This window comes from Ovis aries, chromosome 25 (assembly GCF_016772045.2).
Source record: "Ovis aries strain OAR_USU_Benz2616 breed Rambouillet chromosome 25, ARS-UI_Ramb_v3.0, whole genome shotgun sequence".
In the NCBI taxonomy this organism is placed as follows: domain Eukaryota; kingdom Metazoa; phylum Chordata; class Mammalia; order Artiodactyla; family Bovidae; genus Ovis; species Ovis aries.
The window spans coordinates 34095227-34122160 of NC_056078.1; the positions used below are offsets into that span (position 1 = coordinate 34095227).

General features: G+C 57.4%; 1 protein-coding gene across 9 annotated transcripts in view; it reads left to right on the top strand.

Annotated features, from left to right (window-relative positions):
• The window catches only part of ZMIZ1 (zinc finger MIZ-type containing 1), a 190026-nt gene that overhangs the window by 152195 nt on the left and 10897 nt on the right, over positions 1-26934 (top strand). For 7 of the 9 annotated variants that reach the window (XM_060406366.1, XM_060406364.1, XM_027962408.3 and 4 more), the window contains 13 exons: positions 715-859; positions 12045-12159; positions 13199-13416; positions 14220-14418; positions 15345-15635; positions 18324-18506; positions 19458-19535; positions 20232-20406; positions 20886-21027; positions 22532-22742; positions 24038-24143; positions 25024-25184; positions 26577-26644. In XM_060406366.1, coding sequence (XP_060262349.1) covers positions 715-859; positions 12045-12159; positions 13199-13416; positions 14220-14418; positions 15345-15635; positions 18324-18506; positions 19458-19535; positions 20232-20406; positions 20886-21027; positions 22532-22742; positions 24038-24143; positions 25024-25184; positions 26577-26644 — 2092 coding nt within the window. Of the gene's footprint in view, positions 1-714; positions 8642-12044; positions 12160-13198; positions 13417-14219; positions 14419-15344; positions 15636-18323; positions 18507-19457; positions 19536-20231; positions 20407-20885; positions 21028-22531; positions 22743-24037; positions 24144-25023; positions 25185-26576; positions 26645-26934 lie in introns of those variants that run through there. The other 2 variants (XM_027962409.3, XM_042240848.2) reach the window with 2 other exon arrangements.

Here is a 26934-nt window from a genome sequence, read left to right on the forward strand (position 1 = left end):
CTCCCCAAGCCTGGATGTGAAGGGTTCTCCTGTGCTCCTGCCTTTGGTGCCCCTGGCAGACTCTGGCTCGGCCCCTGCCCCACCCCTGGGCCATCCTGTGCCCTGGAAACCCTTTGTCCTTTCAAGCGTCTGTGCCCAGTAGCACAGGGACCCATCACAGGTTTGCCCGGAAGGTGGGTGTACCTGTGTTCTTCCGGGCACTTTGGGGGAAGGAGAACTCTGTAAACACTCCTGGGAACAGCAACAGGTTCTAGGAAGGATCCAGATTTTGTTTAAACCTTGTGATTTTGGGGTCCCACTCATGGGGAGGAAGCCATGTTGAGCTGACTGTCCAGAGTCCGAGGGTGTGGGCCTCACTGAGATGTGTGGCGGCAGCCAGCAGTTCCTAACCTGGGCACGCATTGGTCTGTGCCTGGCCTCCGGCCTCTCCTTAGCCCTGCCTCTGCGGTCCTCTCCGTCTTGACTCTCCCCTCTTTGCCGTTACACTCTGCCCTCCTCTGATCTCCTTCAGCAACAGCAGCTTTTCGGTCCTCTTTCCTTCAGATGTTTATCCCACTATACAGGCAAGAATACTGAGAAGGCTAAAACACCGGTGTCGAGGTGGGGGCAAAGCCTGCGTGGGGAGCACCCAGCCTGGGTGGGCGAGATGGGCCAGGCGCGGCAAGGTGCAGTGGCCAGTCACGAGCTCGCTGACCATCCTGTCCTTCCTTGCAGCCCTGCTGTCCTCCTGGTGCGAGGAGCTCGGCCGCCTGCTGCTGCTCCGACATCAGAAGAGCCGCCAGAGCGACCCCCCCGGGAAACTCCCCATGCAGCCCCCCCTCAACTCCATGAGCTCCATGAAACCCACTCTGTCGCACAGGTGAGTGGGCATGCGCCACCCGGGGTGGGGCCAGGCGCCGCTTGGGTGGGTGCTGGACAGCCACCCCTCGGGCCCCCAGGTCTTGGACATGTCCCCAGGTGAGAGAACTGGGGTGGGACCCCTGAATAGTCAGGAGGGCAGTACATTTTCTAAAATCCGGGTGTCGTATTTTAAATCCTCATGGGTGAGTGCTGTTTGTCCCCCATCAAAACAGAAGTTGAAAGTGCCGTCTTATCCAGCCTGACTGCTTGATCCCTTCGGTGGAGAGCTGTCTCTCCTTAAGGTTCTGGACTTTCGGTAGAAAGTTAGCATCCTTAAACCCAGAGCCTTCCCTGTTTCCTGAGCAGAATCATAGGCAGGGCTGGAAGGCATTCAGAAAGGTCACTGGGCTGAAGGTCACGGCCCAGACCACCCAGGCAGGAGTCAAGGGAGGCTGGGCCTTCCACACAGGGCCAGGGCCACGGAAACCCAGCATCACAGGTGATACGGGGCCTGCCAGAGGCGCCAGGCACTGAGGAACTGGGCAGTCTGCCGTCCACCAACCCCAGAGGGAGCACGTGGTCAGGACCGGCCAGCGTCCTAGTTAATTAGCTCGCAGGCCCCTCGCTGAGCAGGGCTGTTCTCTCGGAGCGCTCCGCAGGCTGACCCTGGAACAGCAGGGCCTGCTGCGCTGTCTGCTCTCCCAGTGTGAGCCCCTGCTGACCACAGGGAGGGGCGTTCGCAGTCGGCGCTCCACACTCATTACCCGGCTCGACCGCGGCACCTGCAGCCCAGAGTGCGCTGCAGGAGACCTGGGTCACACCACCAGGGCGCTGCCGGGAAGTCGGGTACTGGCCATGCTCATAAATCGAATTAGAGGCAATTGATTCTTGGAGCCAAAAGGGGCGCTTAGAGCTCCTCGGGTCCAGCACCTGCTCGGGCAGGATGGGGGTTGGGTCCCTGCCTCCTTCCGAAGCGCTTTTCCCCACATAGCACCCCCCACCCCTTCTCAGGGTCACTGCCTCATTGCACCCTCTGTCTGACAGCTCAGACGCTTAGAGCAGCCCCCTTCTGTGGCTGTTTCTGGGGGTGGGGAACTGTTGGCCTTTTGGGCCAGGGTAGTTTTTTATGGTGCAGGACTTTGTGGGGCATGTCATGTCTTGGCTCCTGCCCACTCAGTTCCTATAGTGACCCCCCCAGGCATTGCTCGCAGAAGGCAATGGCACCCACTCCAGCACTCGTGCCTGGAAAATCCCATGGACGGAGGAGCCTGGTGGGCTGCAGTCCGTGGGGTCGCTAAGAGTGAGGCACCACTGAGCAACTTCACTTTCACTTTTCACTTTCATGCATTGGAGAAGGAAATGGCAGCCCACTCCAGTGTTCTTGCCTGGAGAATCCCAGGGACAGCGGAGCCTGGTGGGCTGCCATCTATGGGGTCGCACAGAGTCGGACACGACTGAAGCGACTTAGCAGCAGCAGTGGGCATTGCTAAAGGACTCTCACACATCTAAAGGACAGAGATATCACCTGTGGTTGAGAATCACCACTCTTGAGGCCAAACCCTCCTTCATCTACCTTTCCCCGCTTGACCCCGGCCTGGCTAGAAGCCACAGGTCTTCTCCGGCTGAATGCTGCCAGCCACTGAGCACAGGCGGTGCAATCCAAGCCACACACTTTGCATTTACCCTTGTTACCTTTTAGCTCCTTAACTCTCTGTCCTGCCAGAATCATCCTGCGTCTCATCATCCCACATCTCACATCCTTCTCAGCCACCCCTCCTCTGAGCCGTTTCAGTAAAGCTGCTGCTGCTGATGGCAGGCCAGCTCCTCTGGAGACCTGCCACAGACCTGCCTGGCCATGACCACAGCCAGCCCTTGGCCAGGTCTTTGCTGAGTTGAGCTGAAACCATGAGACTGCCTGGTCCTGGGATTAAACAGATGAAGGGGGTCTCTGCTCCAGAAGCTGACTCTCGCTGGTTGGGGAAGAAAGACTTGGTGAGGCAAAATTGCGAGCTGGCAGATCAAGGCAAAGCTAGGGTTTGGTGACAGGCAGGTTGGCTTTGGGGTTGTCTAGGAGGAAGGTAGCCAGGCTGAGACAGTCAAGAGGCTGCCCAGAGGAGGTGGACCTTGACCCTGAAGGACTTGGACCTTGACCTTGAAGGACTTGGATGGCATTCCAGAATTTGATGGCTTTTTAAAGAAATGCTGTGACTGAAGAGCCACTGTCTGGCACCCAGGGCACCCGCTTCAGCCTCCTGTGCATGCCCATGGGGTGCTAGAGAGGCCAAAGCGGTGCCCTCTGAGAGAAGGGAGAGCTCTGCCTGCGGGTAGACTTGCTAAGTGTTGATGAATAGCAGCACAGCAAGGCAATGGGCGTTCTGGGCAATATCCTTCACTCCATTGGCAGAACTGGGAGGGAAACCCCAGTGGGACAGCGACTTCCCCAAGAACACACAGCCCGGAAGGGGCTGGGCAGTGAACCACACACAGCGCTCTGCCCTTCACCCTCCTCCCCACTGGCCATTCAAGACTGGTGACATGGTTTCTACTCATTAACCCGATCCTGATCCACACCTCGCCCCATTTCCCAATTGATAGTGGGGCAGTTGAGACCAGAAAGAAGTGTCATCTGTTGAACAAGGTCCAACCCATGTCCCTTCAGGCCAGAGCTGTTCCGAGGGCACGTTGTGGCCTGTGACTGGAGAGTGGCTGCTCTCTGCCTATAACGTCGTGAATTTCCTCCAGGTGGTGAGTCTCTCATTTTTAGAGAAACTCCACTGGGGTGCCTCACCTTCTAAGTCCCTCCTATAATTTCCCAAACGAGAAGTAAAAGAAGTGGAAGAGAAAGTCAGGTGCTGTCACAGTAGGAAACTCTGTGCCCGCCCTCCTCCACAGCTGTGTCTGGTGACTTAGAGGGAGGAAGCTCCTCTCTGCCTTTCATTAAGGAAACTGGGGGTGGGGGTGAGCTTAGGGACCCTGCGTGTTCATGATTCGGTACTTGGAGGTGTGTGGCTGTTCCAAGATGCAGGGTTCCTTGTCTGAATTCTCTGAAGACAAGCAAACAGGAAAGGGTGAGGGAGCCAAGACGCTCGAAGTCCCAGGCTGTAGGGTGCGGAGGCTGTGACTGTTGTATTTCCGTAGTTCAGGCATCACGGTCACATCCATTACAGGCCATGGAGGTCAGCAATGCAGCATCACTCTGTGAGTCGGAGCCTGTGCCTCTGACCTCTGGAACCAGCCTCTGAGCATGTCGGCAGTTGGGAGGAACCCTGGGTACCCGCATGTCTGGCTGGAGCTCAGTGGTTTGTGGAGCACTGTGGATTCGTCCCTGTCTGGTCCTGATCACTGAGCTGTCAACGGGCCTTCCTTCCACTTTCCAGATGCCCACAGAGTGCTGCATAGAAGGGACCCGGGAAAGGTCAGTCCAGGGCAGCTGGGGCCAGGCAGCAGGATCCCTTAATAGTCCCTGCGGTGACCCAGACTTGATGCCTACAAAGATTTCTGCCTTCTCCCAGATTTTTAACGAGTGACTCAAAAAGCCATTGTGATTAACACATTGTCCTTATGCAAATCAGTGCCACGAAGGTAATTGAAAGCCTAATAAATCTTGTTTACACCCTTAATTTGATAACAATCAAAGTCCACCAGAGCTGGGGAAGCCTCCAAGACCAAGGGGTGCCACCCTTCCTCTTCCAGGTGAGGGGTTTGCAGCTCCCGGAGGGGAGTTTCCTGGGAGGGGCCTTGGGGCTCCCCTTGGGCCCTGGGCAGCCCCAGGGCTGCGGTCTGTGCAGCAGGTGGCGTCCACGCCCTGGAGCCAAGCTGCTGGGCATCTAGTTTCAGCTCTGCTGTCTCCTAGGTGGGTCACTTTGGGCTGTTCTGTAACCTCTCTCTCTGCCTCAGTTTCTTCATATGTAAAAATGGAACAACCGCAGCAAAGGACTTAACGACACACTTGTCACCATGCCTGGGCACAAGTCGCTCCACGGACTAGTCGTTATTCCCCGAACTCTCAGCCAGGTGCCACCAGACTCAAATGTCCTCATTCACGGCCAGCTAACAAAGAAGGAATCTAGTAAAGCTGACCCCTGGTGCTTGTCTTTCCTTGGTACCATCACACCGCCTTCACAGCTTTCATTTTTAGCTCTTTTTTTGCACAGCCACACCGAAAGCTGTTTGTTATAGATCCCCCTCTTACCCCCAGGAAAAAAGAAGCAATGAAAGGGAGGTTGGAGGATCTATAAATCCTGCTCCATCAGTTCCAGATTGCCAAGATGCAAGGATCTTTTCCTTTCCTCCTTCCTCTGGAAAAAATTTAAAACCCTCTAATACGCAGTTAGCTGCACAAGTTCCTCTCCGAGTTTCACCGCAGGGAGGGAAGGAAGCGGTCCCCAGTAATTGTGATGATGGAGAGCGCTGGTAATGGTCCCCCTAAATTAAAGAGGGTGGGAGCTTCAGCTCCTCACCGGCTTGGTGTTTCATTAGTGGTAACGCTACAGCCTTGTGCAGAGATGGGACCAATATAGCCAGATCAGGGAAATTAATTAGGGTCTGACAATACCCTTAATAGGAATTTGTTATTTCCCCCAAATAAAGTGGCTGTTAGAAGTGCAAGGGAAGAAATAACTCAGCCCTCCCTTCTTCTTCGCTCCTTGAATGTCTGTGTAGATACTTTCACAGGAGGTGCCCAAGAACTGACAGTCATAGCTCCCTCTTTACTCATTTTCTCAAATTTAGCAAACATCGGTCAGTGCCCATGGGGCTGGCAAACACACAGATAAACTGTTTGCTGTAACTGCAGTGTGAAGAGCTCTTTGTAAAATATATGAAAAAAAAAGTGCTTAAGGAATAGAGGAAAATGCCATTGGTGTTCTGCATTGGAGAGTCACAGAAGGGAACATCCAGGCTGGGCTTCAAAGTATAGATAGGAGTTTGCTAGATAGAGAAACAAGGCAGAGGCCCACTGAGGAAAGCCTCGGAGGCTTGGAACACAAGTTCAACAGGCAGGAATGATAAAACACCCCCTCCCATTGATAGCCTATTTGCAAAACTTCTAAGCGCCATCATTGTATCATCAAATAAATATGAGTACTTTCATCCCATTTGAGCTGGAGAAATGGAGGGAAAGGCATAGGCACAGCTGAGCAGCACCTGACTGCGAGGCACTGGGCTAAACTTTACCTGTATTTGTATGTTTCATCCTAAGAGAGTATTAGTCCCACTTTACAGATGAGAACGTTGAGGCTGACTTAAGTAACATTTCTCAGGTCATAGGAATCATCAGTGGCCAGCCATAGTCAAGGTTTGACCTCAAAGAATCTTAAGCTCAGAGCCTAGATAGTTAACCACTGGGCTGAAAGGCCTCCCTCTGCCATTTGAACATTAGCTAAAAAAAGTGTAGTCAGAGCCCTTGAATATCTGCCAATACACTCAGTCCAGGCCAAAGCTAGTGATATGATGTATTAAAGTGTTTTTTCCTGGGACACTGTTTGGGTTTTGTCTGCAGCCAGTCTTTGAAGCATAACTTTATGTCCCCTGTATGCCCTCACTGGGTGGCTTCTGAAAGACAACTTCCCCAAGAATTTTTGGGAAGCTCTGCCCCTTCTTGGAGTTCTCATGGACTTCTGGATCACCTTTGTAATGAGCACTTGCTTGCATCATTGCCGTCTTTGTAAAGGGAAGTGCCATCTTACCGGACTCTAAGCTCCCTGTTCTTGTTTGCTTGCTAAGTCGGATCCGACTCTTTGCCACCCGATGGACTGTAGCACCCCAGGCTTCCCTGTCCTTCGCTATCTCCCGGAGTTTGCTCAATCTCACATCCATTGAGTCAGTGATGCCATGCAACCATCTCGTCCTCTGTCGTCCCCTTCTCCTCCTGCCTTCAATCTTTCCCAGCATCAGGGGCTTTTGCAAGGAGTCAGTTCATTGCATCAGGTAGCCAAAGTATTGAAGCTTCAGCTTCAGTCTTTCCAATGAATATTCAGGGTTGATTTCCTTTAGCATTGGCCAGACCTACTGTCAGCCTTGCCCTCAGTTAGCCCTGTGAGACTGGGAGCCTCAGATCCTATGAGAGGCATCTGTTGAGCCCACTTCAAGGGATCACATGAGTTCTTGGGTGAAAGTCCCTTCACACAGTTCCTTGCATGTAAAAGCCTCTCAGTGAATCATAATAACGATACTAGCAGCCAGTAGTTTCAGGCTGCGGGAGGTGTGCTGGGCCTTGCCTTACCCATGTGAGCTCACTAAATCCTCATGACTGCCTCTGAGAGAGAGGCTATTCTTATCCCTGGGCGTGGTGAGTGGTGGCCTCAGTGGACACGGAGGCATCGTGAGCGTGTAGCCACTTCATTAGCTTTCCTCTGTCCCCCTCCCTGGAGGGTAGGGCCTCTCCCTTCCTGAGTGGCAGTGCCCATGGAGTCACAAGCACACTGTAGGTGGTCAGCAGTCAGGCTGAATGAGTGAATGCATTCATTCATCCTCAGACATCGCTCTGGGGGCTGGCGCAGAGGAGTGGTGTTTCTCTTTGGCACTTTGAAGACACCATGCCAGGTACAGGTAGCTGGAGAACTCAGGGCTCCTGGGGCAGAAGGAAAAGGGCAGGGAGGTACTCGGGCCCCAAGCATATGAGGAGCAAGTGGAGCTCAGGTCAGTGGGTGTGGTGAGGGCTTCCTGCTAGAGGCGGCCTTTCGGGGAGGAGACTAAAGATGAGTAACATGTTTCAAGGTAAGGATAGAGCATCCCAGGCCTACATCTGGAGGCCCAGGGGTAGGGGAGTGGCTGCCCTGGGTTGGGAGTTGCTCGCCAGGTAGAACGCTGCTGAGGTTGCTAGTGGTTCTGGCATTGGTGCCTCTGCAGGTGGGGCAGGTTTGGCTGGACAGAACTGTGGCTTGTGGCCTGAGACCAGGCCGTGCTGGATTGGAGGTGTGCAGAGCTGGGGGCAGGACTACTCAGAGTGGGTTCTCAGATCCCGGGGGGCTCCCTCTGAACTGAGATCAGCTATGGACAGGAGGAGAGCAGTGGTTCCCGTGGGCGGCCCTGAAGTGCCAGGGACCTCTGACCCGGGCTGAGCATGTATGCTGGTGAAATGGTGCTTGCGGAGGAGGGACACAGCCTCAGGGTACCCCCAGACCCCTTGACCTCCTCTCCATTAGCCTGAGCCCCTCCCACCCTGGTTGGACCCAGGAGCCTGGCTTGATGCTGGGGCCCCGGGAGCCAAGCGGGCCTCCTCCCCTCCCCCGACGGCAGTGTCTGAGTCTGGGCAGAGGCGTCGGCAGGGCTGACTGCCACCATGGGCCTGTGGGGGCGAGCAGCTCCCCCGCGCCAGCGGGCGCCGTCTCCCCAGGAGATGAGTCACAGCCGTGTCGGTGCGCCTGCCACTTCTGCTTCTGCAGCAGGTGCGAGTGGGGGCGAGCAAGTCCCCGAGACCACCCCTGCACGCGGGTGCCCGTCTCCTCCTCCACGCACACACATGCCAGTGGGGCCCCTCTGTGTGACACACATACATGGCCCCCCCACACACACACGGAGTCTGCATCTGAGCTCTGGGGTGAACCTTCCAGCCAGACGGCGGGATGCCCAGTTTGGGAACCCGGGTTAAGTTTGCTTCTCACTAAGCCTGGGGTGGAGGGGACAAAACAGGAAGGAGCCGGTTTCCGCCCACAAGGCCCACCCACAAGCTACCGGGCAGTTGGGAGCTTGTTCACAGGCCTGTATCCCGGTGAGCCGGGGCCTCCCCGCCTGAGGTGGTGAGGCAGCAGCTGGTGGCTCGTGGGGAGCTCCCAGGGGCCCTGCTTCCTGAGTCTGCCGGGTAAGAACCTCAGCCACAAGCAGATTCAGCCTGGGGGGCTGGTGGGAGTTTGTGGGGCAGGAATTCTGGGGAGAGAGGACAGACTTCAGCCTGGGCTCTGCTCAGTTTAGTCTAGTCCCGGGTTTCGTCCAGGAGCACGTAGGACAAGGGCTGTACGGGAGGGAGGGTGTCCAGGGGTCTCCTCTCTGTTAGTTAAAACTGTAGCCTGTGCGGCCTCCCTGTGAGGCAGGAATGGCAAGCCTGGGACTGGGTGCTACGCTGGGGTCCCCAGCGACCTCCTGGGAAGGCAGGGCTGCTTCCAGCCCAGCTGTGCTGAGGAGCAGGCTCTGCCTGTTTCCTGCGCTTCTCCATCCTGCCCAGGCTCTCTGGGCTCCCAGGCCCCCCAGCGGCACCCCCAGGTGTAGAGAGTGTGAGCTGTCGGTCACCTTTGGCCTGTGCACCTGGGCCTCACTTCCTTCCTGCTGACCCACATCACATCTGGGCCCCAGAGGGAGAGGGCAGGCAGACGGATGGGTTCCCTGAGGAGGACTCCTCCCCATCCAGTCTAGGCCCCCTGTTTTCCTCCCAGAAATCACGAGCAATGCTGAAGTCGCTCCGTGTCACTTTTTAAGAAAGACTTTGTTTGCAGTCTTCTCTTAGAGCCACATCATCAGACTTAGGCCACGGAGGCCCGTGTTCAGACTTATCTGCCTGAGATCAGCGGGCTTCCCAAATGGTGCTAGTGGTAAAGAACCCACCTACTAATGCAGGAGACGTAAGACGCTGAGTTTGATCCCTGGGTCAGAAAGATTCCCTGGAGGAGGGCATGGCAGCCCCCTCTAGTAATCTTGTCTGGAGAATCCCATGGACAGAGGAGCCTGGAGGGCTATGGCCCATAGGGTCGCAAAGAGTCAGATGTGACTGAAGCAACTTGCCACGCACACCTTAGACTCTCAGCAATGCGCAGATTACCCCATGACCCAGGGTGCGTGTGTGCTCATGTGTAACATCAGGAAGTCAGTTCAAAGGATGATATTCCTCCTTACTCCGTGCTCACAGTTGGTAGCTTTCTATTTTATTCCCTCCGTTTTCCCCCTCGTGTTGGTTCAATGTCACAACACACTTCATGCGTCATGACCTGCAGTTTGAAGACTGAATAGAATGGGAGTAGGGATCAGAGAAGGCGATGGCACCCCACTCCAGTACTCTTGCCTGGAAAATCTCATGGTGGAGGAGCCTGGTAGGCTGCAGTCCATGGGGTCGTTAAGAGTCGGATACAACTGAGCGACTTCACTTTCACTTTTCACTTTCACGCATTGGAGAAGGCAATGGCAACCCACTCCAGTGTTCTTGCCTGGAGAATCCCAGGGACGGGGGAGCCTGGTGGGCTGCCGTCTGTGGGGCCACACAGAGTCGGACACGACTGAAGCAACTTAGTAGCAGCAGCAGCAGCAGGGGTACGTGTTGTTCTTATGCCCATTTCACAGATGAGGAGACTGAGTTCAGACAGGCTCAGAAGTTGGCACTGGGGCCCCGAGCCAGGGAGGGGCAGGACTTGTACCCAGGGTACCAAAAAAAAACAACAGGCAAGAGTAAGAGGAAAAGGGAACAGGGGTGGAGTTGCTGTTCCCCAGGAGGTCAGGGCAGCAGCTCCAGGGCGGTGACTTCTGAACAGAGACAGGAAAGAAGCCAGGGGCTGTCCAGGCAGAGAGGGTGTCCGGGCAAGGGAGGAGCAAGCATGGGCAGTCAGTGACACTGTCCTCCCTTCAGTCTGACCTGACTTGACCGTTGTGACCGAGGGCCCTGCCCGTCAAGGAGTGGTACACGAGGCTCAGACCCCCACTCCCTCAAATCTGGGGCCCCTGCCCCTCTGTCCTGCAGGCCTGCGCCTTTTCCTGGAAGTCTGACCTCCAGGGCCTAAGCTGGCTGCTCTGCTGGGGTTCAAGTGTCTCCAGGCGTGAGTGAGCGCGTTGGTCTTCTGCTGACTTCCTGTGATGAGGGTGCAAGTCAGAGGCGTGAGGTGCTTTCCTAGCAAGCCGTGCTCCTCCAGAGCCCGCTTCCCCCTCCTGCCCCTGCTGCCTTGCCGACCTCAGCCCGGTCGGAATGCCGTGGGCAGAGGTGGTAGCCCAGACGTGGGTGCTCGGTGCTTCTTTTCTTTCTGGGGCCGCTTCTGGGATTTTCTCCCTGTGAGAGGTGCTAGAAAAGTCAGCGTGGGACAGGCTGCCCCAGCCCGGCACTCCCGGGGACTGGGACCCTGGCGGGTCCTCTGTGCTGTTACCTCGCCAGCTCCTTCTCGAGCTCATGCCCCGGCTGCCCTCCCTGGGGTCTGCTGGACCTCACTCTCCATCTGTGCCGTGGCAACTAGTAGAAAGCTATTACTGAGCACTTCTGATGTGAAGGGCCGGGCATGGGGTCTTGCTTGTGATGACTGGGGGCTCCTGGGGAGATGTCATCGAACAAGGTGGGTACTGCAGGGACTAGAGAGGAGACTGGGGAGGTGGGGGAATGGCTGGGGTGGGGGTCGGCTCCTGGAGAAGTGAGAGCCAAGGGGGTAAGCAGGGTAGGGGGGGATTAGTCAGTGGGGTAAGCTGTTCTGCAGTGTGAGTTGGGACTTTGAACACTGGAAGCCACTGAAGGTCTTTGTGTCTCAGGAGTCTGAGGGAGATGAGTTTGGTGGGATGTGCATGAGAGTTTGAGTGGGAGCGAGGGAGGAAGCACAGCAGGGAGGCCAGTGCCTATCATCTGGGAAGAAAAAGAGACTTGTGGACCCTCCTTCCAAAGGCCAAGTCAGCTGAGCAGGGCGGCCAATTCACCATGAGGGCTTAGGAGGAGGGAAGAGCCGAGACTCAGACGGGGGCCCTGCTGACCTTTTCTGAGAAGTGCAAGTTAGTTGCTCAGTCGTGTCCAACTCTTTGCGACCCCATGGGTTGTAGCCCGCCAGGTTCCTCTGTCCATGGGATTTCCCAGGCAAAAATACTGGAGTGGGTTCCCATTTCCTCCCCTAGAGAATCTTCCCGACCCAGGGATCAAACCTGGGTCTCCTGCATTGCCGGCAGATTCTTTATCATCTGAGCCACCAGGGAAGCCCTTTCTGAGAAGGGATAGGTGGTTTTGAGGGGAAGTTGGAGCCAAGGAACCAGGGCTCTCCCTGGAGAACTTCTTAGAGCAGCTTGTGGTCGAAGGCAGAGCTTAGCATGACCCGTGGCCTTGGTCTCACAGAGACAGACAACCATGGGGGTGGCACCTCCGCAGTGCTGGTGGGAGAGCTGGTCACTGTCACACAACAGGACACCATGCCAGGCTCAGGGGATCCAGAATGGAGAATGGCCAGGAGCCGCAGAGCATGGTGGGGTGATGGGGCATGCCTCCCTCTGAGCCTGCATCTGCAACACCCCTGAGGACCCTCCTCTGTCTCTCTCTGCAGTGATGGGTCATTCCCCTATGACTCTGTCCCTTGGCAGCAGAACACCAACCAGCCTCCCGGCTCCCTCTCCGTGGTCACCACGGTTTGGGGAGTGACCAACACATCCCAGAGCCAGGTAAGAACCTGTCATCCCCCCCAGCCACAGCCCCTTCCGGGTGGGGCCATCCATCACGGTCACCTTGCCGTGCTAGCCCTGCTGGCTCTCCCAGGCTCTTCGCCTGCTGGAAAGAGCAGCTGTCAGGGCGCCCCCAGCTGTGGACACGCCTCCACCCAGGATGGGCCCACACCTGCCCCAGGAGGATGGCACCTGGCCCTGTGCACTGCCCCAGCCCAAGGGCCTTGCTGGGGCAGTGGCTTTCACCTGACAGAGAGCAAGGGGTTCTTTCCTGGCTCACGTTTATTTAGGCTGGATTAACAGGAGAACTTCCTGGAGGTTATTGAGCTTAGGGTCCCAACACCTGGAGTCTTTGACCCTGGATGGCCTGGGTTAGATTTCAGTGAAAAAACTGAGCCTAAAACTTGTGACAGACTCCACCCCACATCCCTCGTCTACCGTGCCTCCCGCTCTTGGTCCTTCCTCTTTCCTCCATGCCTGCCTTCCTGCCGCCTGGCCACGTGAATGGCTCAGGGCCACTTGCCACCCTGGAGGGAACCAGCGCACTTTATCTGCAGTCTTGGGCCACAGGGAGCCCCTCGCGCTCCACAGAGAGCCACAGGGCCCTGCCACCCTCCAGAGCTAGAGGGCTGGGCTTCCCTTGGCCCTCACAGAGCAGCAGCGCAGGGCCTCCTTGTGGCACGATCCTTGGCATCCAGGCTGCTTTGTAGGACGGGAAGACTGAGACGTCCAGGCCTTTCCCACCGGCAGCCATGTGCAGGACCAGCGTCACCTTGTTCCGCACTGGGCTGAGGTTCTCATCTACAAAGCCCGCTTCCAGGCTGGGTTACCCGCTTCTAATACTGTGTGCTGTGCCAGCAGTTCATGCCCAGAGGACACTGAAAAGCCCCCGGCCCTTTTCCTCCTCCTCCTCCTCGTTCTCTGTTGTCCTGCCTGTGTTTTGATGCTTCCTCCACCCCCACCCCCTGGCATTTCTCCTTTTCCCTCCCTGCGCCACTTGGGTACCCGCATAGGTGACAGCCGCCCTCTCTGCCCACAGGTCCTTGGGAACCCTATGGCCAATGCCAACAACCCCATGAATCCAGGCGGCAACCCCATGGCGTCGGGCATGACCACCAGCAACCCCGGCCTCAACTCCCCACAGTTTGCTGGGCAGCAGCAGCAGTTCTCAGCCAAGGCCGGCCCCACTCAGCCCTACATCCAGCAGAGCATGTACGGCCGGCCCAACTACCCCGGCAGCGGGGGCTTCGGGGCCAGGTGAGCAGGGCCGGCCTGCAGGTCACATGCGGCGCAGCTGGGTGGCGTTCTGAGGGCCGTCAGCCTGTCAAATTGAAGGACAACCTTCTCATTCCTCTGAATGACGCTGCTCTACGTCACACCTTTACTAGCTGGGAGACACTGAGAGAGCGGGGGTGCAGGAGGGTCCACTCTGCCGTGTTGCTCGAGGAGGCGGAAGTGTGCAGGGACTGGAGTCCCGTGGTTCAGGAGTAAGGGAGGGAGACAGCAGGGAACCCCAGGAAGGCACTCCGGGGACGTGGGGTGGGGCAGAGGTGCCCCATCCCTCCCCTCGCTGTCCATCCTGCCCTGTCCAGGACTGCCCTGTGGCCTCACCCCTCCCAGGTCCCCAGGGCTGACTGCAGCCCTGCCAGGTGCAGTGGGGCCTCCTGGTGAAACGTAGCTGCATCCCCATCCTGCCATCCCTGCTGGGGGCCGTGGACCAGTGGCTCAGGTTCTCTGACACTCGGGGTCCTCCTCCAGGAAAGCGGCTCACTGTGGTGGCCGAGAGTGCCATGACCTAGGGTGTAGGAGCGAGCACCCACTAGGACCTAGATGGGGCTCCAGGCACACAGCAACTTGGTGGCTGCCAAGTGGCTGAGGGACTGACAACCCACAGGAGGCCCCTGTCCCCACTGGGCTGTGAGTCCAAACCTCCCTGCTCCATGAGCTGTGGGCAGGAGGGCCTGGAACGGTCCGACCTCTCTCTCCCCACCCAAGGCTGGTCGTGGGTTCATCTTTAGGTTCAGGCGGCATCTAACTCACCCTTCTTTCCTCCCTCACAGTTACCCTGGGGGTCCGAATGCCCCTGCAGGCATGGGTGTCCCTCCACACACCAGGCCGCCCGCTGACTTCACTCAGCCAGCAGCTGCGGCTGCAGCAGCTGCAGTGGCGGCAGCAGCCGCCACGGCCACAGCCACAGCTACGGCCACCGTGGCAGCCTTGCAAGAAACACAGAATAAGGATATAAACCAGTATGGACCGGTAAGGGCCACACTAGTCCTGGTCCACTCAGCAGACGGCCCCAGGGATTGGAGTCCGCCTGTCCGTGTCTGTGTGCTGGGAGGAGCGGATGGTGTCGGGGTGCATCTAGGCTTTCCTAGAAGCACAGGGAGGGGGTTATGTGTTGAGGTGTGGGTGTGTCAGTGTGAGTGTGACGGGGGGTGTTTGGGAGTTTGTGTTGGTTTTGCGTGTTACCTGTATGTCTCTATATGGGGAAGGATGTTCCATATTGCAATCTGGCCCCCACTTAACCGAAGAGCAGGCTGTGTCTAAAGCAGCCTCGACGCCAGTCTGTCCCCTGGTGTCCTCTGAAGACCGGGGCTCCACTAGTTGTCTCATCTGTGGATTTTGCCCAGGTCCCAGCTCTGACCGTCAGAAGGATGGGATGGGGTGTGAGGAGAGGGGGAGCCCTCGCAGAAATGCAGGATGGGTGTGGAGGTTGGGGACTTAAGTTTGGGAACAACAGGGCAGGTGGGCAGAGATAGGCAGACTTGATGGATAGAGGGTGTGTATCTATTGGCTGAGAAACAAGGGCGGGGCCAGGGCTTCCAGGAAAGGGGCTCTTGCCTCCATCCTCATCCACCTCCATTCTCCCATGCCCCTCCCCACCCCCGCACCCCCTTTCCCGTTCCCTGCCTGCCTCCCTGGAAATGCCGCCTGTGCATTGGAGTGACTGCGCCCCACCCTTTAACACCCCTCGGGCTGCATCTTTCCTGTGCGGCCTGCAGAGGGCAGCCGTGAGCCCAGGCGGCCGGTGGTCCTTTGGAGCCTGGTCACCAGCTGCAGCCACACAGGAAAGTGCCCCAACTCCCAGTCCTGAACCCCCCACTTCCCCCACCCTTCCTTCCCTGCACTTTCAATGCATGTGGCATTTTATTCTTTTTTTTTTTCTTCTTCTCCCGTTGAAGGTCTGTTCCTCTTTCCAGATGGGTCCCACCCAGGCGTATAACAGCCAATTCATGAACCAGCCCGGGCCTCGGGGGCCTGCCTCCATGGGGGGCAGCATGAACCCCGCAAACATGGCGGCTGGCATGACACCCTCGGGGATGAGCGGCCCTCCCATGGGCATGAACCAACCCCGGCCGCCCGGCATCAGCCCCTTTGGCACACATGGGCAGCGGATGCCCCAGCAGACGTACCCGGGCCCCCGGCCCCAGTCCCTTCCCATTCAGAGCATAAAGAGGCCATACCCTGGAGAGGTGAGTGTGGTAGCAGGCAGATGGCGGGCAGGATGGGTAGCGGGGAGGACCTGGGACTTGAAGACACGGGTGCTGTGGGCAATACCTTGAAAAGGGTGTGGATTGACCCTTAGGAAGCCTGAACCAAGAGGCAGAGTCTTAGGAGTCAGGTGCTTCTGAGTTTAAGGTCAGCGCTGGCATGTCCCATCGAGAAGACCTTGAGCAAGTCACGTCTTCTCCTGGAATCTCCGTTTATTTCTTTCATGACCATCCAGCCCACGTCATGGGGCTGCCTGGAGTCTTGAATGAGGGGATGTACCTGGAGCTCCTGGCCCTGGGGCTGGCATGAGCAGGCAGTTAGCAGGCAGTGACCGCCCCTAGGACTCTCTCCTGTCTTAGCACAGACAGTAGCTGAGTGACTCAGGCTAAGGAACTAAGAGCTCCTTGGGTCCACATTCCTCACACCCACGTGAGGGCGTCTTACCCGAGAGAGAGAGGAGACAAAGCCCTGTGACGATCTGAAGGCTCTGCACCTCGGAGAAGTGGCTGGAAGGCAGGCAGCATGTTCCTGGGGCCCTGCCAGGGGCGAGGCTGCCTATCAGGCTATCCGGCCGGCTCAGCCACAGGATTGGGGAAGACCAAGGGAACCAAACCCACACCTCCTGTCCTCCAGGAGCCAGGACTTCAGCCAGAAGGATGAGGTCTAAGCCAGAAGCCACAAAGGAATGATGCACGATGGGGTGTTTGGAACTCAGCGTGAGGTCTGAAGAACTTCCTGGAGGGGGCGTCACAGGGCCTTCAGAGAGCACTCAGAAAATAGGTTGGCAGTGAATGGCCTATGTGGGTGCCTAGGTAAAGGTTTAGTTCACCTGCAGAAGACACCGAGATGCTTCTCGGGAGGCCCGCCTTGATTGCTCACCTGGAGAGAGCCCATCCCAAGCATCTCCCAGTGTCTGCATGCATACCTCCTCAGGTCGGCTCCTCCCCTTCTCAGAACTGTGCCTTCTGCTTCGGCTTACCGTGCGGTTAGAGCCCAAAGACCTCGGGTTCATCGAAGGTCTGTGTGCTTCCCCTCGGCATCCGCCGCTCCCTTGGGTTAGAAGATGGCTTGGCCGCTGATGGAGGTGCCCTGGATCCAAGACAGGAGAGGTCAGGGTCAAACAAGGTCAAGCCCAGACCTCCTCCAGGTTGGCACCAGCTCAGGGAGAAGCCGGAGAAGGACGGCACCTCCCGAGGCCCTGGCTGTCCTTGGGGATGGGAGGGGCCCTTGACCTGTGCGCCTCACTCCCATGCAGTCCCCACACGAGTTCAAGGCCTTCTCAGCCCCCTCTGTGCTCAGAATCCCAGCGTCCCCACTGGCGGGGCTGGGAGTGCATCTGTAGGCCCAGCCTCGGGACTGCTGGCACCCAAGGAGGTGACTGCAGAAGAGGCAGCAGAATTCCCAGCATCAGCCTGGTGTCACAGCAGAGGCAGCAGAATTCCCAGCATCAGCCTGGTGTCAGCCCTGCCCCTGTACATTGTTGGCACCCTCTTGCCTGCCACAGCAGGGCACACCAAAGGCTCTCGGTTATCTTTACTAAGTCATCTCCTGTAAGCTGCTGATGCTACCCAGCTACACAGTACCTGACGCTGGGCTGTGACCCTGGGGGCCACAGCCTGCACAGCTTGAGCCTGTCTGGGAATCTCTAAGTACATACACGCTTGTAGAACCTCTCAGGTTGTTGGAACCCTGGGGCAGGGGCTGGGGTCAGTCACCTGGTCCCGCACAGGACTCTGCTGGTGGACAGTCGCAGCTTCCAGTTCCTGTCCTGCAGTGATGTGACAGAAATCCCGCCATCACACAGAACAGCTGCCGTATGGCAGTAATGTGAACTGCACCAGGTTCTTTACTGCTGATGCAAACCTGGCTCTCCGCCGCCGCTTACTCTCTGCCCTTCTTTCTTGTATTGAGCAAGTATTAATTGCTGGCCTGTTCTCTGCCAGACACTGGGACTTAGCCATCTCCTGCACCTCCGAGCCGAGAGGGCAAGAGAGGCAGCGAATAGACAAGGAGTTTCAACAGACAGGGAAGCAGCGCCAACTCTGCAGGATGTAATGACGTGGGGTGCCCCAGGGTCACCTGATCTTATGAATAAGGAGGCAACTAGAGGGTGTGGGGTGGCTCTCCCAGGACAGTGATCCTGCCCCTCGCAGAAACGGTTGCCTTCCCCAAGCGGGCTTGTCTTGTCCCTTCACCCGCCTGGTTCTCCCACCTTCTGCGTGGACGACGCAGAACTCAACATCAGTGTGTTCTGCTCAGTGTGGGGTGGGGGACAGAGCCTCCCAGATTCAGGGGCTCACCTTTACAGATGTGCCTTCTGTTGTCTGTCACAAACCAAGCACCAGGAGAAACCCAAAGGGGGCTTCGGAATCAAGTGCCCTCCTGATGGTGTGAACAAGAGGCTCTGAAAGTGCCCAGGGGCGTGGGGCTTCCAAAAAGACAGCTTCCAGGGGAGGTGGCCCTTGAGAAGACAGGCCAGCTGTTATATCCTTGCATGTCAGGACAGGAAGGGGCCCCAGGCATCATCTGGTTGAGCTGTTCCTCTTTGCAGGCGGGGTGGACGTTTTGTGGGTGGTAGAGGAGAGGAGAGGAGGCGGCCCCAGCATCGGTGGGCAGCTTGGCTTCCAGACACTGATGACCTTTCCCTGCCCCTTTCTCTGCCACCACAGCCTAACTATGGAAACCAGCAATACGGACCAAACAGCCAGTTCCCCACCCAGCCAGGCCAGTACCCTACCCCCAACCCCCCGCGGCCGCTCACGTCTCCCAACTACCCCGGGCAGCGGATGCCCAGCCAGCCGAGCACTGGGCAGTACCCGCCCCCCACGGTCAACATGGGGCAGTATTATAAGGTGAGTGCCGCTGCCCCACGGGCCCCTTCCCTCCTCACCAGCTCAGCTCCCTTCCCTTGCCTGCGTCATCCTGGCCCTGGGCACCCCCTGAGGTCACCAGGGGGCAGGCGGAGATTGCTGGATGTGGCCTTGTATGCTCCGAGCTATGCATGTGATGACCGAAACGACTGGCTTTTCTTGGTTCCTGTTCTCACGGGGCTCAGACGATGGTTTTCTTTCTCCCTTCACTATTTATAGCGCATGTAAGATAATAACAATGGAGGAAAAATATTTTTTAAGAAAAAGTACCCGCTCGAATATATTTACGCTTGATTATTCTATGCACATGGGCACCAACAACGTTATATGGTTCTTATTACCTTGTAATTTTGAACCTGTTTCTTTCACTTGACACAGCATGTTACTTATTGCTACAGTCCCAGTGGTTGTCACTTTTAATGGCTGCCTAACATTCTACTGAGAACCGTACGGCATTTTATCCTTTCTGTTGGACATGTGGGATTTTTCCTGTGGTTGCACTTTTGAAATAGTACTATAATATTTTCATGCACGTAACTCTTTCCTTCTTTGGGGTTACTATAAAGTACATTCTCAGGAGCGAGGAAGACTCTGGAAATAATTTACACCTATTTGCTCATGAATCATGCCAACTTACATGGCCACCCACCACTTGGCTTACGTGGGCTTACTATTTTTACCCCAACTTCAGCACATTAGGTGTTGCTATTTCTATAAACTCACTAAATTAGTAGCGATGGGTAGGTAGAGAAAGGCAAAACGCTGACTGCAGCAGTGATCTGCTCTGCCCCTACCCTGCCCCCTACCCCAGCATTGGGTGGGCCTCTCCACCATCCCCCATCCTTCTGGAAGACTTTCATTTCAGGAGGGAGAGAGGGTTTCTGGTAGACTTTCTGCCTCCCATCCATGGCTTTGTTTATCTTGCTTTACCAGCCAGAGCAGTTTAATGGACAAAATAACACCTTCTCTGGAAGCAGCTACAGCAACTACAGCCAAGGGAACGTCAATAGGGTATGTTCCAGTCTCCGTCTTGGGAATTATAACCCACATGCACTGTGTTAGAGGGGGCCTCGCTGTTTCTGCCCCAGTCTTTCTGGACGTTAGTAGGCCCATCTGCTCCAAGCCACAGAGATGCTTGGAGAATCCACAGTTCAGATGGGTGGGATGGGAATGAGTGTGGACCTGGCCAGCCCTGGAAAGAAACCATGTGGGGACTCAGAGACTAAGGGAAGGGGCTCCTGGAGACCCTTCGCGCCTAACTCCATCTGGGGACCCCAGTGTGGTGGGATGGGGATGAAGGACATGGCCTACAGTCATGCTGTGGGCCGCGGGAGACCTGGAATTGCTTCTAGCTTTCTTCTTCTCCCCAGACTGTGTTAGGCAAGTCCGCCATCGCCCTGAGCCTGTGTCCTCGCTGGCCAAATGGGCTGGGGACCCTACAATCTTTCGATGTCGTGACCCAAGTGAAGGGTGGTGATGCCCTTCCCAGACCCACCTGTCTTCCTATGGGAGCAGAGGCCTGAGTGCGCCCAGAGTGGAGGAAGGGGTTTCCCTGCGGGGGCGGGGGGGAGGGGGTCTCTTCCCTTGGGGGAGCAAGGGTCGCAGCCCTGGGATGCTAGGGTGGGCAGGGTCTGTGTCCAGAGCCATGGCCCCTCCTTCCTTATTTCTTAAACCAGTAACCTGTATGTGGTCTCTCTTTCCTTCCAGCCTCCCAGGCCGGTTCCTGTGGCAAACTACCCCCACTCACCTGTTCCAGGGAACCCCACGCCCCCCATGACCCCCGGAAGCAGCATCCCCCCATACCTGTCCCCCAGCCAAGACGTTAAGCCGCCCTTCCCGCCTGACATCAAGCCAAATATGAGCGCTCTGCCGCCGCCCCCAGGTGAGCTCCCCACTCTCTCCTTCACGTCCTCCCTTCCTCTGTCCAGACACCTCCATATGCCCCCTCCTCCCCTTCCCTCAGAGTACACCGGGAGTCAGGGGACTTGGAAGTCTGACTGCTGGCCTGTGCGGGCTGGGCATGTGAAAAGAGTGGAGGGTGTAAGAGCTACCTGAGCAGCGGGAGGCTGGGAGGCAGAGTGGCTCTCAGCTGTGGAAAAGGACTGGGGGCAGTCTTCAGGGCTTCCAGGGCAGACAGCAGGTGGGGGCAAGAACAGGATGCATGGGGCTTGGGATGCAGGGATGCTCAGGATGGGGTCCAGGGGACCAGAAGATGCCAGGAGCTGTCTGGTGTGCCCTTAATCACACAGCCCGGCTGCTGTGGCCCTGTTCACACACACACGCAGGGCATGCAGCCAAGGGCGCGTGTCGTGTGCCATGGCGGCCAGGGTGATGCGGCTCACCGGCTCCTCCCCTGTGCAGCCAACCACAATGACGAGCTGCGGCTCACGTTCCCCGTGCGGGACGGCGTGGTGCTGGAGCCCTTCCGCCTGGAGCACAACCTGGCCGTCAGCAACCACGTCTTTCACCTGCGGCCCACGGTCCACCAGACGCTGATGTGGAGGTGAGTATAAGCGTGCGGCACAGCCCGTGCCAGGTGGAGGTGGCCTTGAGGCCCTGGCCTTGCCTGTGAGAGGTGGTAACAGCATCTGTTTGACACCGTCACCTGTTCAGCATCACTGACTGGGCCCTGCTGTGTGCAAGGCCTGGGAATGTCATGGAAAACCTGCAGTGCCTGGGAGACAGACAAAGCTGCCTTGGCGTAGGGGCCCTAGAGTAGGGATCAGCTGTCACTCACCCTGGTCCAAAGCGAGTGCTCAAGGACAAATTCCCAGAGGAAGCGGTAGCTAGCTGAGACCTAACGGCTGAGAAGGAGGATATTCCAGCGGGGACTCTAAGCTGGCCCCTGACTGTGGCTCATGTGGCCAGAGCCAGGAATAGAGAGAGGTGCAAGAGCAGGGTTGGGTCCTTCCTGAACCAGGCAAGCAGCTCGCCACTGGGCAGGGCTGCTGCTCAAACATCCGGCGCCGGAGTGTGGGGTCTGAAGGCCCCCTGCTAGCCCAGGCTCTGTGTTCTGAGCCTGCTATACCTGATCTCCTTTGATCTTATGAGCGGGCATTGCTTGCCCCATTGACCGTGAGGAAACTGAGGCCAGAGAAGTGGTTAGCTTGGGGGAGTCCTCACAGGTAGCAAGAAGCTGAACTGGGAGTTGGGCTCGGACCTCTTAGACACCAGAACCCATTGGTGTCTCCACCCTCGGTCCCTTCTCAGCCAGGACTCAGCTGCCCGCTGAGCACCTTGAGGGCATGAGATGTGTCTGAGCTGAGCGCCTGCCTGTGCACACGCACCTGTGCACACATACCTGGCCCATTGGCTTGATCAGGCTGATCAGGCTGCAGAGCAGGCCTGCGACAGCCAGGGTGAGCATAAGGGCGTGGGAGCACACTCAGGCAGGAGAGACGCCCGTGCAGGGGCCTTGCTCACCCACCCCTCTTACTCGTGCGTACCCTCACCCGCGAGACCTCCTGTGCCCTGGCTACTGGCCCTGCTCGCCTTTCACGCATGTGTGGTCCCTGCTGGGTTTGTGGGGATTCTTTCAGGGCCGTGTCCTTGGGGCCCACCGTGGAGGGGAATGGGGGGACTGAACCAGACAAGGCCCTGGCCTGGGACGCTTCTTCCTCAGGAGCCTAGGACATAATCAGTCTTCCAGCTGGTCTCATTGAGTTAGTGTCTGTCCTCTCTGTCTCTCTGTCTCTGTCCTTACGTGCAGGGGGCTGGGAGATAGTGGCCAGAGTTGTGGGGCTATGGTTAAACAGTGTGTGGGAGTCCTGGGGGAACTGGGGTTGTTGGAATGGGTTTTGATGGGGTTGGGGTGCCTGGGCAGTGGGAATGTCCAGTGTGAGAGAGGAGAGAGGAGGCAGTCGGGGGAGACTTTATGGCTGAAGACGGAGTCCTGGGTGACTTGACGGGGGCCGTGATGAGGCCGAGGTGTGTGGCCCCGCCAGGCAACCTGGAGGCCCGGGGCAGCCCCCTGGCAGCGCCGCCCTGAGCCTCAGCCCCACCCCCAGGTCTGACCTGGAGCTGCAGTTCAAGTGCTACCACCACGAGGACCGGCAGATGAACACCAACTGGCCAGCCTCGGTGCAGGTCAGCGTGAACGCCACGCCCCTCACCATCGAGCGCGGGGACAACAAGACATCCCACAAGCCGTTGCACCTCAAGCACGTGTGCCAGCCAGGCCGCAACACCATCCAGATCACCGTCACCGCCTGCTGCTGCGTGAGTGTGCCGGGGGTGGGGGGTGGGAGACCCTCAGCGCCCCGTGGGGTCAGCCATGGCCCGGGGTCCCCTCCCCACAGCCCTCGGAGTGATCTTTTAGAAGCAGCCCAGAAATGTGCCACTGTCCTCATCCCCCCCGCCTGCCCCCCACCCCCCTCCCGGGACTGTGGGATGAAACTCAGCCCATCGTGCTCTGGCCTCCCCTCTTGCATTACAGCCTTGCACCACTTCCTCCCGGAGCTCTTGGACACCACTTGCCCCCATACCCACCACCTTCTTCCACTGGGGAAGTTCTGTGTCTCCCTCAAAGCTAGGCTCCATTCATGCCTCATTTGCAAGAAATTTTTATATTCTAATCATCTTTTTCCCCCCAGACCCAATTCCACCAAGTCTGGAGTTAACGCCCTCCCTTGGTCACCCAGCAGTGACCCAGAGCTGTGTGTGTGTGTGTGTGTGTGTGTGTATCTGCGTGTGTGTGTCTGTGTGTGTCTGTGTGTGTGTCTCCTGTGTGTGTCTGTATGTCTGTGTGTGTCTCTGTGTGTGTGTCTCCTGACCTGTGACTCACTGATCTGGGGCCACATCTGAGCCATGCTTCTCTCCCCCAGGATCAGGGTCTGGCACTCAGGGCTTGCTTGGGAATTTGCAGTTTACCTACCCCCGCCTGCTGGCCTCCCTGGAGGAGAGAGAAGAGCTCTGATCCAGCCCTCATGAGGGTTGGGGCTTCAAGACCACCCAGAGATAGGGGTCACAGGACTAGGGATGCTGTCAGAGTGAGGAGCTTGTGGGGGCTTGCTGGAGAGGGCAGTCCTAGAAGGCCTCCTGGAGGAGTGAAGACAAGACAACATCCTCCGGCAGGAAGGGTGGAGTAGGCATGATGGGGAAACAGCAGGGTGCAAGGGTAGGAAGTGTTTGGCTCCCATCCTGATGCCTTGTGTCCTGTGACCTCCTTCAGGGAGCGGGGAGCAGGGGGTGTTGCTATTTGAGCATCAGACTCAGCTTTGGTGGAGACCCACTGTCCCTGGGGAGTGACCCCTCTCTGGGTCCCCAGCTCACAGGTCCCAAGACACATCCTGGTCCTTTAGGGCTCTCCCAGGTCCCAGGACCCTCTGCTAGCAGGGCCCCAGGACCCTCTGCTAGCAGGGCCCCAGGACCCTCTGCTAGCAGGGCCCCAGGACCCTCTCCTAGCAGGGCATCACTGTGGATGTGGGGCCCTTTACTGTGTTTAGCCTCTGGGGCACGGTGAGTGGGTGTGGGGGCCACATGGCAGGGTCTGAGTCTCCGCTTTTTCTTGGCAGTCCCACCTCTTTGTGCTGCAGCTGGTCCACCGGCCCTCTGTGCGCTCCGTGCTGCAAGGCCTCCTCAAGAAGCGACTCCTGCCCGCGGAGCACTGTATCACAAAAAGTGAGTGGGGCTTCAGGGCTGGAACCAGACCCCAGTCTCTCCACAGGCACTGTCCCTCGAGCCTGACAGCACTAGGCCCTGAGGAGGGGCCCTGGCACTAGTCCCTTCCCCTTCCCCTCCAGAGCCCCTCCTCTGGGGCTGCGGGATAGTTGGAGGAGTACACAGTTCTGTTATCACAGGATATGAGGCAGGTTAAACCAAGATACCATGGTGTAGGTGGTCCGGACGGGCTCCCTGAAGGTGATCACCTGGAAGGATGGGAGGAACTGGAGAAGAGGGTTCTTGGTTGCGGGGGAAGCACAGAGGTCAATTGCAGACTGGACTCCTTACCTCAACAGCCCAGGCCTAACTTGAGAGGAAGGGACTTGGCTCCGAGTCCCAGGTGCAGACACTTGGGCTGGGGGCACCATGCAGGAAGCGGGAAGTGTGCTCCTACACTCCCTTCAAATGTGCCTCTTTGTATGCTGAGCCCTAGAATCCTGCCAGGCCATTTCCACCCTTGCAGAACTAAGTGCGAAAGTGCCTGTGGGGCTCTCCCACTGACCCAGAAAATCAGTGAGGTGCCAGACTGTTTTTGCAGGCTTTGCAGAAAGTCCTGCCTTCCTAGTGAAGACACAGGGCATGAACTGCGGAGGCTGGGGGGCTGACAACATGGCCACCTCCAGAGACACTTCACACTTTTCGCCTGAAGAGTGTCATTCCAGAGTATTGGGCATCCCAGGGCCCCCAGCGTGCCGATCTCACTTTCACCCAGGCCTAGGTGCCCTGCACCTATTTATGAGACTTCCCAGTGTTATGGGTGTGCATCAGCCACTTGAGGGAGTGGGGGAAGTGCAGGACAGCCTTGCCCTTCTTATCCACTTCTGCCTCCACCCTGCAGTCAAGCGGAATTTCAGCAGTGTGGCGGCCTCATCGGGCAACACGACCCTCAATGGGGAGGATGGCGTGGAGCAGACAGCCATCAAGGTATCTCTGAAGTGCCCCATCACATTCCGGCGTATCCAGCTGCCTGCTCGAGGCCACGATTGCAAGCATGTCCAGGTGAGCAGTCCTGGGAGGAGCCTTCCGGAATCTGGCTGGGATGGCGACAGGGTAGGCACAGGGCAGCAGGGCTGTCTCCAACCCTGGAAGGATGCCGTGGCCATCAGCAGCTGATTTCACTCACTCATTCCTGACATCATTTATCCTTTAAGCAACTTCTCTGTGTACTCAGAGCTAGGTCCATCTGGTTTAGGCATCATCAATGAGCTGTTGAAGTGTCAGGACTTAACTTCTCTGGATTTGAGGAAGTCTCATGAGATTTTATTGAGCAGTTAGGATGGATGTAAACCTCACTGGTGGGACCTGCTTCTTCCCTATGAACCAAGAGACATGAACATTTCAGAGGATGGAGTAGTAACAAGGTTAGAAATAAAGAGGATGGAGCCCCCACCCCCAAAATGAGAGTGCTGGGGATTTGGAATTCAGGCTTCATTGGTTATGCACCATTGTAGAAATTCATTCTTCCCCTCTAAGCCTCAGTACCTCCTCTGGGCCGTGGGGACAGTTTCCTTGCCCAACTTATAGAACTCTTTGGATATGACAGTCATCATGATGTCTACAAATGGGTGAGCTAGCCTCTCACTTCTTTTTGTTTCCTCTCTCAGAAGGAGCCAGCAAGAATTATAGAGACCTCTTCTGGAGCCCCAGAGGGCTCCAGAACTGGATTTAGACAGTCCTAGCCCTGGCAGATGTCATAAGCCAGCTGGAAATACTGCCCTTTCGGCCACCATGGCTGATATGAGCCTGAGAGCAGGGGCATCTCTGCCCGGCTCGTCTTGAGGCCTTGCCCTGAGCACGCGCTCAGGAAGTGGCTGTGGGTTGAGTGCCTGGTCACAGTTTGAGTGGCTAAACACAGGCAGCCCTAGTGGGTGAGATGCATTGGGTGGGGGCTACCCTGGGGCCAGGCCAGCCACACCCTCAGCCCCCACCCTCTCACAACAGGCCCCAAGGGCTTCAGAATGGGTCAGGAGCCCCCTCCATCAAAAGCTCCTTCCCTGGGAAAACGGGGGCAAGGGGGTGTCTGGTTGCCTAATTTGTCTCATACATGCTGATGAACCAGATGGAGCGTGTCCTCCACGCGTGGTCTCGGCCGTGAGAGTGGCAGGATTGGTGAGGGGCGGCTGCAAGGGAACTGGAAGGCTGCTCGGAGGCCGAGGGTCATCTGGTGCACAGGGCTGGTATGAGGAGGGCTAGGCACAGCGTTGCAGGGCGTGGCCCATAGACTGTATGCACAACAGAAAATAGGCAACATCACTCCACCCAGCACCCCAGCCCTGGGTCTCTCCATCACCTGTCTCCTTCCCTGGTGGGACATCTTCATGAGGGTCCCAGAGGCAGTTCGGGTTTCTGAGGGCCCTGGGTTCATCGGTCTTTGTCTTTCGGCCTCTACAGTGCTTTGACTTGGAGTCATACCTGCAGCTGAACTGCGAGAGAGGGACCTGGAGGTGTCCTGTGTGCAAGTAAGTGACACCTGCCTCAGTATAAGCACACTCACCTGGCTGTGGGAGGAGCTTGGGGCCTGTTCTATGGGGTCCAGCCACCTCCCACCTGCCCTAAATGCATAGCAGAGGGGCTCAGATCACAGGGGCAGCACATAGTCCCCTTGTACCAAGCTGTCGCAAGGCTGCCCCCTCCTGTTGGTGCCCCAGTAGTAACCAGTGGCAGGGGCTGAGTCTCTTGGACACAGTGAGGAGGAGCGAGCTGTGTCTCCACCCCTTAGGGTCCAGGAGCCAAGGCCAAGCCCTGCCTC